This window comes from Copadichromis virginalis, linkage group LG17 (genome assembly GCF_057382275.1).
Source record: "Copadichromis virginalis isolate Kocher_CV1m ecotype Utaka linkage group LG17, C_Virginalis_male_GT1.1, whole genome shotgun sequence".
Lineage (NCBI taxonomy): Eukaryota > Metazoa > Chordata > Actinopteri > Cichliformes > Cichlidae > Copadichromis > Copadichromis virginalis.
In genome coordinates, this window is record NC_140634.1 from 36,141,773 (window position 1) to 36,153,798 (window position 12,026).

A 12,026-nucleotide genomic window follows, 5' to 3' on the forward strand; every position below is an offset into this window, starting at 1 on the left:
CACCGTGCTGACGCCTGATTACAGGGTACTTACAAACAGCATTATAGAGGCAATGGGATGGATGGTCATAAGCAAAGAAACAGCTTTGTAATTATTTATTTACTTATTTATGTATTGGTACGTTTTTAGGATAATCCCGATGATCTGCGTGCAGAGCTTCTACATAAATAAATTACGAGAGCCGAAATAGATCAAGCGTGTGTAATTGCATTTTAAAATTGCAAGACTTCCATTAAGTTGGAGCCTCCAAATAAACCCTTCTAGTTTCACGTGTTTATATGGAAATACATCTTTTAAGCTCAGGCCCCGCCTTGCTGGTGATCTCTAAACAGTCCAATCCATATTTTATATATTCTGGGCGGAAAACTTAAAAACAAAAGGTCCCCAAACCGTGTCGATTGTGCTCTTTCGGAATTTAGCTTCAACTTCAGATCTGGCCTGTCACCCACCCAGACCAATGTGAATCTGAGTTATTCTTTCTTTATGTCTGCTAACGCCTCATTATGTGTATAACCGTGTAATAACAATGCGTGTTCTGAGGTAGTCTTACATTCACAAAGAAGGAGAAGTTGATAATAAGACGTGGCCCTTCACATGCGGCAGGTCTGAGGAGCAAAAAAAGAAAAAAAGAACCCTAACAAGTGGGACTAGGTAGCGTTCTCCCTCCTAATGGCTTCTTATGTTCTTTGATGTTGATCTGTGTATGTGTAGGGTTTAAAGCTGGTGTGTGATTGGCTTAATGGAAGGAAGTACACATGCCTCCTCTCACTGACTGACAAAGTGTCTTGCTTCAAAAGTCTTGGAAGGGTCACGAAGAAAAACAATCTGTGGGGGGGAGGGGCAAGTAAAGTATCTAGTGCAATGCCCTTTGACATCTTTCTTTGTCTTTGCAAACTGAAAAGGAAAAAGATCACATTTTGCCTCAGGGAACAAAAAAAATCAACTATGTATTACCATGGTTATGGAAATAATTAGCAGAAAGAGGCATTTTTCGGAGCCAGACCGCAGGCGGTGCTGAGCAACAGCTCCTGGTTTTGCATCGGGCCTTAGGTTGATCTCCCAGCTGTCAGCTTGCAGTGATAAAGAACAGGACTCTGCACTGCTCAGAGCTAATCAGAGAACACAATAATCATTAAAAAAAAAAAAAGGCTCCACATCAACATGTTAGAATGCTACACCGCACATCCTCGCAGTCATTGGTTGATTCAAAAATCTCTTAGTAGCTGAAAGGCCCACCGGCCAATAAGGGAAAAGGAGGTTAAGAAAAGGGAGCTCCTTCCTGTGTGGGAATAGAGGCCTTTGAGTTCAGTAGACCACTTTGGGGGGAGTAAAGGAGGAACACAGGGAGCCCCCTCCCCCGCCCCTTGCTTATCATCTCTTGTAGTGGTTGGGCGCATCAGCGAAGGCAAACTTCAACCTGTAGGCTTCAGCCAGCAGTACGCTCACTTCCTCGTTGCCCCAGTGCATCGTGGGAAGGTTCTGTAAGAGGATCATCAGGCCCTGATGAAAGAAACAAAGACATTATTTAGACGCAAAACCGCAAGATGCATGACGACAAGATCTAATCAATCTAATCAGCTTCAGAGAGAAAAAAGATTTAAAAAGTAAAACTCAAACACTGGAGAGTGTGTGTAGGGGCCAAAGGAAAATATTGATGCAAGAGGAAAGGCAAAGATAAATGTGTATCTGATCAATATTAAAAGAGGCTAGAGGAGGACATGAGGAAAGAAAAAAGGGAAATCACAATCTGTGGGCAGCAGCTGATGAATTTTTATACTGTCGGCTATTATATCCACACAAAACTAGGGATTTTTCAAGCTCAGCAGCGTGGTTTCAGGTCAGAATCACGCTCGTACATTGATTCCTCTGTACCTGACAAGGAACCAATTTGGGGGGTCGAGGTGCTGTACTTATTATAAATGAGAGTGGAAGCACTACTTCTGTCTCACAGTAATGTAAGACAAAGCTGGTACATGGTTAGGCAATCAATGAGAGAGAATAAGAGAGAAAAAGAGTCTGGGCTCTTTGCTTCACTTAAGGACAGAACTTTAGAATCCATCATCTTGTAATTATATTCAGAAAATAAAACTTTCTGTATCCCAATTTGGATTTATGCCTTTTCCAGAGATGGTAGGACCTCACCGTCATCTTATAGGACCTAAATAATAATAATAATAAAATTCTTTTAAAAGTTGAACAATATCCATCAGTCAAAACACTGAAATAAATCAAAAAGGTGGCTCTCCTGGCTTTTAAACAACAAACAGGCAGGGAGACGAACAAGAAATGCTAATAAATGACCTTGTAAGGTGGCATAATGTGAACATGTAGCCAGCTTAACCACCAGGGCAAAGCGGCAATTGCACTTTACCAAAAAAGTCAAAAATCACACTCTCTCTCACGCACATACACAAATGCCCTCACCAAACAGAAGTGGATTTGGCCATCTGCTGATAGCCAAATATTCATCCCGTTGGCCAGCTCACACGTGAACGTGGTCTGCTTTGTTCTCCGGCCAACTCTCAGTCAGTTGTAAATGTGCTTGCTCCAGTTTAGCTGCTCTCTGGGTCACCTTTTCATCTAGCAGGTGAAAAGGTGACCTAGTTGTACTTCTTCTCTGGAACTCAAGCAAGACCCAGCAAAGAACTCTAGACGAGCTCTTCCTTTGGCAAAGGAAAAACAAGTAGAGCCAATACAGCTGCACCACTTCCCTCGACCTGGTACGCACTGCGTTTGATAAAAGGTCTGCCAGGATTACGAGCTTTTAATTTGTGTAGATCTGGCTAATGTCAGAAGCTGGGTGCAATGTTTTAATTAAATGCCTTGGCTTGTTGTCTGCCTTTTATATATATTCATATATTTTTTTGGCATTTTCAGCCTTTTCTTGAAAGTCGAATACAGCGCAGACAGGAAAGCAGGAAGGGAGAGGAATGATACACAAAATGACCTGATGTGGACTTGAGTCCGGGGTCCTGTAGTGGCCTTAAGCATATAAGATTCCCTCTCCACCAGGTAACTTATACATAGATGCCTCGTGTATGGTGTCCGCTCAGTTTGTTCCCCTTAATCGGATCCAAAGGACATAGGAAACACAATGATGTGCAAAGGCCACTGATCAGATGTGATAAACATAACCACATAAAGAATGCACAGAAAAGCTGGGAAGTACAAATCTTTGGGGTGCATGGACTCAGGAATCAGGGACTGGCTAAAAAGGAGAGAAACCATCAAAAACGCTCAAAATCCAGCATCTGTGGAAGTATGGATCTCTGCACATGGATGTGACTTGCACATCTATGAAGGCATCATTAATGCTTGATGATAAAAACATCCTCTGGTGCAACATAGACAGGGAAGCTCATCTTAGTGAGAGAAAGCCAAACCATACACCACATATTCCAGCAGCATTGCTAAAGAGAATTGCCCTGCGTGTGCATCATGAACATTTCTGTCCAGAATGCTGCTGCAGGTTACTGACAAAGCAGTCCTGCACTGGCTCCCCATGCATTACAGAATACACTAAATGTGAAAGTGTTCACATTTAGAGCCTTAAACAGTCTTACATCTGCATATGTGGTCAATGTGCTGAATACATACATTCCCCCAAGATCCTTTCGTAATCCTGATATCAAAATGGGGAGGGCGGGTCACACCTATGCTGTCATCGCGCTACGACTCTGGAATAACCTCCAAATGACCTCAGGAAAGCGTCAGCTACGACTGTCTTTAAGACGTTTTAGAAATGTGCTAATCTGAACTGCTGTTGGAGGGCAGGCTGCTGTGTTATTTTATGTAAAGACTGTAAATGTGGGTAGAGAAAATTCTAAGAACCCATTTATTTTTATTGGAAACGACTTTGGTTTCAAACATAAAACTTATTTACTTACATAAATTTCAAAATGAGAGGTCTGCTCAGTTCAATTATTGATTGTTTCTTTGTTTAGCTTTTAAATAACACAATGTTTCCATGATCATCTTTCACTCAAATCTTTATATTAAGTCTTTCTGTTCTGCTTTTCATTTTCATTTTACCATCTTTAAAAAAAGTGTACAGGTACACCAAACCCAGTATAATAATTAGTGTATTTAGACAGATAACACCAAGATGCACACTTGCGGTTCTGGTTTGCACAAGGTACTGTAGCAGACAGGCACAGTTACACTTGCTTTTGTGTGTGTGCGTGTGACACAGATGTTATTAACTCAGTCAAAGTGGTTTAATAACAGCTGTGAGACGGAAACAGAAAAAAGGGGTCCAGGGTATGGTGTGAGAGGGAAAGAGAGAAAAAAAAATCAGGAAAGAAAGAATAAAATGTCAAGTACAATTCAGTGGAGCTTGAGCCTTTCCCCAGATTCCTGTTTTGTACATTACTGGGTAAGTAAGGAGACAGACAACAGCGACACACACTCGCACACACACATGCAAGAGTTCAATCTCACCGACTAATGCCTCTCTCTCAAAGGGGAATGAGACTGGTTAGCAGTGAGACAGAGCGATTGTGTGTGTGTGTGTGTGTGTGTCTGCATGCTACGGATCAGTGTCCCATGAGCTTTCATCATCAAGGCTGAAATCATTGCCGTGACAACAGGGTTTACAACCAATCACGCTGCTGATAATCACATCGAAGGACAAATCACGTTGGGATTGTGGTGTCTACACTCATCTGAGTCCTAAGCAGTTCGCTGCTATCCGAGAGGATGTGACCCTGTTACAAAAAGGATTCGAAGACGCTTTCAAATACCGAAACCTAATCGCGTCGCAATCGTGGTTTTAACCATTACGCTGCGGACGCGTCGATGTGCTCCTGCATCTTCACGCTGATCTTTCTACGACTACTGAGAAAGTCAAACTATACAAAACTTTAAGTGGGGATATTTACTACAGCAAGGCACTTTGTATTAGTTTACCCTCCTACGTATTAAATTGAAGGTGTTTGGCTCCATTAATTTTTTTTCCCAACCTCGCTCGGTTTTAATGAGGCGGTGAGACGACCCCGGTGACTTTTCACCAAAAATCATTTGTATTCTGAGTGAGGGAGGGGGGTGGGGGGGAAGCACATGCTTTCTTCAACTAATTAAGCTCCAAGCTGCCATCCTGGCTAGATATTTTCTGAGATCAGGCTTTCGCTTCACCCCGGTCTTCTGAATAAGTTATAGGTGAAGTCAGCTAAATACCAGTTTTGACATTCAGCTGATGTAGAAATGTGTTTTTCCAGGAGACTAGCTGCAGATTACTTTATTGACTGACTTTGATGAACCTGAGGCCCTTGGAATGCGTTAAAACCTTGCCGGAGTTTCTCAAAAGGGGAAAAAAAAAATAATACAAATTTTCACAGGTACCGAGCGAGCGCTGATAAAAATGTTAACAAATTCGGCCTCTAGTGTTGTTAAACATGAAACAGGATTTTCAGTTCAGGATCAGATTTCCTCTAAAGTACTGCTCCATATCTCTAACATCAAAATCCACACGCTTGTTAATTCTACAGGGACGGGGAGGGGGTGGCCCTCACTGTAATAGCTGCACCTTTGAGAGGAGGGCCTGGACGTTGACTTTGAAAGGTTGACCTACTGACTTCCCCCTTGGTTCAGAAAGACACAGTCCTCTGAAGTATTTTCACTCAGAGGGATGGAGCGGGAGACAGAAAAAAGAGAGAGCGAGCGGAAGGAAGAGTAAGAGTGGAAGAAAGCCTGATCAGAATTCAGCTTGCCTCTCTCTCATCTGTATTCAATAGAGCATCACTATCAGCTCTCTCCTTTCATCGCTCATGCTCTCTCTCGAGTTCACGTTCACACACACAAGTTGGAAATCCGCAAAATTTGCTCACAGCCAGCAGAGTGTTATTCCTTCTTAGGACAAATCATATAAAAGAAAAGAAAAATTAAATGAATTGTTTTGACCTGGAGATGTCCTGCTCAATATCTGTCTAATAAGTTAAGCCAATAACAAGTTGTTGTTTTTTTAATATAAACAGAACAAAAAAGAAGAGCAAATAACTAAACATTTATTTTATTTTATTTAATACCACAGCCAATTCACTGTAGCTGGACTGCAAATGTACCTATAAGCACAGTAGTTTTGGGGGTGAGACACCACGCACCTCCCCTACTGCACCTCAAAGCCTCAGGCTCTTTTACAAAAAGAAAAACTCCCTGGGGACTTGCAACACTCTTGATGTTGTAGCCAAGATTTTTCCTGGATATTATTCAGCAAAAGCACAATCTGCAATCAGTTATGACTTACTGGTGGCCTCGGTGTCGCGAGGCTACCTATTGTTATTACCCCAGTTTAACCTGGAGAAATTCCCAAAGGCTGAAGCAACAAGGTTTATTGTCACAGAGGAAGTAAATTCATGACGGCTGAAAAGGACTCAACATCTTTACAGCAGAAATGAAGCAGGGAGAAAATCTGTCAAGGATGAAGAGCTTTAAAAAAAATGTCTTGAAGATGCTGTCAGTAAAAAAAAAAAAAAATATATATATATATATATTAACCACTTCCAAGAGCCTGACAGGAGAGTGAGGATGTAACTGACAGACAAGCTAAACAAGCGTGGGCTTTACATATTATCGTATTTCATGCTTCAGTTATGAGAGAGAAAATTCATGATAAGCATGAGTCTTTCCAAATCTGGGCCAATATGCTATTATTGATAATGACAGGTTTGTAAATGGCCAACTTTATTTTAAAGTCCTCCATTACTCAAAAATATGTTTTGATTATTTTCACTTCACTTGGACGTTGGACCTTCACTACGTCGAGTGATATACTGTATATGCAGACTCGGACACCAGGAGTCTGCTTAAACAATAAAGAGGAAAAGTTCACTGGGCTGCGTTGGTTTCAAAGTGTGTAGGTGTGGAATGATTCCGTGTCTAAAGGGATCCATGCTCCAAAGTAAGTAGTAAGGACCAGTTGTGGAAACTTGAAATGTCCATTGTACATAAACATGAAGTCATGTGGTTGTTTGATACTCATATACGTGTACCAGTCACATTATTGGGTAATATTCAGCAGGTTTAACTGCTGGTTGACACCAATCAGCAACTCATGCATGCATTTAGGCAAATAGACATTGATCAAGCAACCTGTTGAACTTCAGAGTGGGGAAGAAATGCGATTTAAGTGATTCTGAATGTGGAATGGTTGTTGATACCAGACAGGCTGGTCTGAGTGTTTCAAAAGCTGTGGATATACTGGGATTTCCCCACACTACCACCTCTATAGTCTACAGAGAATGAGCTGACAAAAGAGAACATATCCAGTGAGAAGGTCTGCCTTATTGATGCCAAAGGCAAAATCAAAAGTCAAAATAATCACTTGTTGCATACAAAATAATGAAGAAGAGCATCTACAAACACAACGTGTATCAAAAGACTACGCTGGACTCCACTCCTATTGGTTAAGAACATCAAACTAAGGCTACAATTTGCACAGGCTCAACAGAAGATTGGAAAAATGTTACCTGATCAACCAATTCTTGACTTCTGCTGTGACATTTGGAGGGTAGGCTCAGAATTTAGTGTAAAAACAACTAAAAGCACGGATCCATCCGGCTGTTTGTAATCGGTTCATGCTGGTGGGGGTTCAATAATGGGGGGATATTTTATTGGCACATGGACACATGTTAATATGGACCAAGGAATGTTTCCCGCACCTTGTTTAATCTGTCCAATGAAGAAAGTAGTTCTGCAGGCGAAAGGTTGTCCAGCCTGGTACTAGCAAGATCCAGCTAAGAAAATGTGTAATAAATGCAAATTCTTATCAAGGACCTACTGATGTTACCAAAAAAGGTTTGTCAGTTTTCAGTGATGTTCATGATATAAAGCTTGTTTTTAAAGCTCTAAAACACTTCAAAATCCCTACAATGGCTAGAGACTCGTAGAAAACATCTTCGTCACACATTTTGACCTCCACAGAGATAAAGAAGTAGCATGAATGAAATTAACCATGTGCTACAGCATTTTTATAAACAACCACAGGCACTAATGGTTATGCTAGAGGAGGACCAACCGCCGTCTAATCAAGTGCTGCTTTGAGCGTTATAGCCAATAGACCATACACGCTACATACACATAAGCGCGCTCATGCGTGCTCGGCCACACAAGCATACACCCATAGTGACTGAGGAGCTTCATTAAGAGCATATTTCTGCATGGTAACCATCTGCTGGCTATCACTTGTGTTGAGCTAATGACTCTAATACTGTTTAATTGCATACATCTCGCTGTCAGGGGGGAATACTGCACTCACTCCACTCTACACAGGTGGTAACACTCCACACTGAGAGGCCACCAGTGTTAGTGTGAAGGAGTGAGTCTTTGCTGGAATCCATGAAATGCAGCATTCATGCTTTAAGTATATAAAAGAAAAATGCATATCGATGAATGTGTATTTGTTACAGTCCGTGTAAAAAAGGAATCAGCAAATGATAAACTAAATATATAAAATTTTACATTTTAGTTCATTTACTTTGGCAAAGCTAATTTTCTCAACACTGTTTAACCTCTTAACAGAGGGCAGTAATGACAGTTTAAGCCCTCAGTTTTTGGGTAGAGTAAAATGGTTTAGAAACCATTTGATTATAGGATGTCCTCACAAATGTAGCCAAACAAACATTTGTGTGTATGTGTAGGTAGATATGCTGTTAATGTCGCTAGCGCTATGTGTGGGTGCATGTGGTTGTTCAGGCATGAATATCCATTTATCCCACAATACTAACAAAGACATTGATTCACCATTACAGTATACTGTATGCTACAAAAAAGGCAATTAGCTCTCCATCTCCTACGCTTGGCAAGGCTTAAAGTGGTTAATGGCTATTGATACTGAGGGGAAAGCAGCTTGTCAATAGAGCCGTGCTAAGGCTCTTTCTTTAAAAAGAGAATGGGATAACAATGGTTGAACAGACAGCCAAGGCCACTGTCAAGTAAATTGTACTAGCTATGTGTATAGTCAATGTTTTGACCTGGATCTGACTGTGTGGGGAGATGAGTCCATCCATCCATCTAATTGAGTCCATCACAATCCTTATTCTCATCTAAAGAGCTGCACGTGTTTGATTTTAAGTCTTCTACCTTGAAAGGCACGAGCTGCCGACTCAGCCAGTCTTCAATAACCTGCAAAGCTGGGCAGACAATCGTGAACACGAGCACCTAAATTATGTATACATGTGAGTCACAGATGATTATTAGTTAAAAGAGCTGAGGCCTCAAACAGAGAGAAATATTACACTAGATACTATTTATCAGTGGTAGTCACACACACATACATACATACTGACAAACATGCAATTAAATCACTTCCTGTGAACCAAATAGTCAATTTACAGGCAGAAGATGAGATGGTGGTAAATGAAGTGGATGGAATGGCTTCCAAAACTTGCAATCCTTTCTGCTGTGTCAACTACAGCTGCCAGCAGCAAGCGGCTAAAGCCGTGGAGAAATTAATGGAGGAGAGATGACAGGTGTGGTACGCACATACACATATCAATAGACGCGCATTTGAGGCTAAAAGCACCAATTTTTGGCTGTAACTGCTGTGTTTCTGTGACATGTATCAATCCACCTCCAACCAACACATCTACATGAACGTTACGCAGAAAGTGCAGTTGCACACACATCCTGTCACCTACATGCACAAACACTCCAGGTTGCTGTTGGTGGTAATGGTGTTTTGCAGCACCCTGAGGTGTAATAGGCCTAGGCAGTGCTCTGTCGGGGCCATTAGCTTGCTGTAGTTCATATAATTACACAAAATGGGCACTCTGGCAAACAGTGGGTACTAATGTAGGAGTGGGGCACCGTAGCATGCACAGGTAAGAGCCGACACAGGATGGCACAGCCAAGCTGCACGTAGCAGGATGTGATGTTGTCTCTATGGGTAATTTGTTCATTTATTATGGCAACAAAACGGCCAAAGTAAATGTTGATGGGAGTTTTTTTTATTGATGCACTGTCACCACTGATCAGCACAATGCCATAATTATCAAACAGGTGTATTTACTATTTATAGACTGGTGATCTGCTAAGACTGGTTCCTGAGCAAGAATGGCTAGGCTAACTGTTAACATGCACCAAAATCAATTCGCAAAAAAGACAAAAACCTGAAAGCTTGATCCTTCATAACATTCTCAGGTTCTATTTCAGTGCAGCAGAGCTCCTTAACACAAACAGCTCTGATTATGACGGAAGCCCCACCTACCTATTGTTCAAACCTACTGTTTGCAAGGTGCAGCCAATCAGAAGAAAGCTGGCTTAAAGGAGGGGTGGTGGTGGGATTTTAATTTTGACCTGTTAATCACATCAGTCTTCTTTTTCATTAAGCAGAATGCTGGCCGGTGTGTAAAAATAAGTCAGTTGTTTGGTGGTGGCTATGGCGGAGCTTCCACAGATTCAGTAACATTAGCAAGTGGTGGAGCCCAGCAGGTGGATGAGGGAAAGGGGAGGCAAGAGGAGAGACCCGAGGCGGCCGCCGGTGTCAGGTGAACTTAACTTCAGGTAAGAAGCTATGACCTGCAGTCTAGCTGGGTCAGATATAAACCAAGTTTAGGTGGAGTTTATTTTCGTTGCGCTGACTTTTTACAGTCCGTTACAATAACTCGTACTGCGTACTAGCTAGCATGACGGAGTTTATATACAGCTGTGTGGTGCTATGATGTTACTGAGAGTGAACTTTATTTTATTCATAAAGTTAGTTAGTAGAGCTGCCAACCGTCCTGTAAAAAACGGAATGGTCTCGTATTCAGAGAAAATATCACGCGTTTCGTATTGAGCTGAAAAGGAACACAGTTTGTCCCGAACTTCAGCTACAATGAAAAAGACACAAAGCCGGAGTTAATTTGTCGTTACACTGCAGCTGCCTCTTCTTCTCTCATTCTCTCCCCTCTCTCTCCTGATTCTACTTCAATCATGAAACTGATCAATGATCAGCTGATCGTCTCACTTGTTTATTTATCTCCCACTTTGCACCAGAAAGAGGAAACCAGCTGATGTTGCGCTAAACAACAGCAGCACGTTTAAGCTTGATCAGCTGTTGTTAGAATTTATTTAATATTACTTTCTACTATCAGCTGATGTTTGCTGGAGCTGCTGGTCATGATATCGGTTTGGATATGTGGTGAGAGGGAAACATGAAGATGAAACCAGGAGATGTCCTTACTGAATCATCAGAGCTGAACAGGTGATGGAGAAACAGGTTTACCTTTTAGGTGACATGAATGAGTTGAAGGGAAGTTATGAACTGTTTCTGAGAGACAAATAACGCCAGGATCCTTTTTTATGCAGCTGACAGCTGGTAACTGTGCATGGGGGGTCTTGCTAAGTTTTGACAGGGGGGCAGGTAGGGCATTAACAGGGAAAGGGGGGCACAAAGAAATGCTTTCTTATTCTCATTAAAATTGTCTGGCTGTTATTAAATAATTATCTGAAGCTTACAACCAAAGTTTTTATCTGATGTAAAATGTATAGCAATCATACATATACCAATAAGACAGTGTACATCACTGTCACATTGCAGAGGCCTTGTTGACAGTATTTGGCTCTACATATCTGTGTGAGCAGATTTTCTTTCACATGAGTGTCCTCAGGTAGCCGTCTGAATGCTGGACACTCGGAGACCTGTGTCTCTGAGTGGGAGACCAAAGATCACATTAACATGTGTATTAACAAACATGCCATATTGGCTCAGTTTACTTTTCTTATCACTGTTGTGAGGAGACCATAAATAGCATTTGTATTTTCTGTTGTACAGTTCATTTGCTGTTATGGAGTTCTTGTTATGGATAACAAGTGTCTGTTTTTTGTTTCAAAATAGCTGATAACTATTCGCTGATAGCTGCCGACATCTGGGAACAAATATAATTCTATAAAGTGGTTCTATATAGTGTGTAACTGTTCATATAGAGCGTTACTAAATTTATTGCTAATGCAATCATATAGCACATTGACTTCTGAGGAAATTTTAGATGGCACTCATCATCAGAAAGATTGCCTACCCCTGGTCTATCTTAACCCTTTAAAGCCGGTGA

General features: G+C 41.4%; 1 protein-coding gene across 3 annotated transcripts in view; it reads right to left on the reverse strand.

The window, feature by feature from the left end:
* Window positions 1–715: 715 nt before the first annotated feature.
* The window catches only part of tbc1d22a (TBC1 domain family, member 22a), a 167,149-nt gene continuing 155,838 nt past the window's right edge, over window positions 716–12,026 (reverse strand). For all 3 annotated transcript variants that reach the window (XM_085435917.1, XM_085435918.1, XM_085435919.1), the window contains one exon: window positions 716–1,500. In XM_085435917.1, coding sequence (XP_085292043.1) covers window positions 1,372–1,500 — 129 coding nt within the window. In that variant the 3' untranslated portion in view covers window positions 716–1,371. The remainder of the gene's footprint in view (window positions 1,501–12,026) is intronic.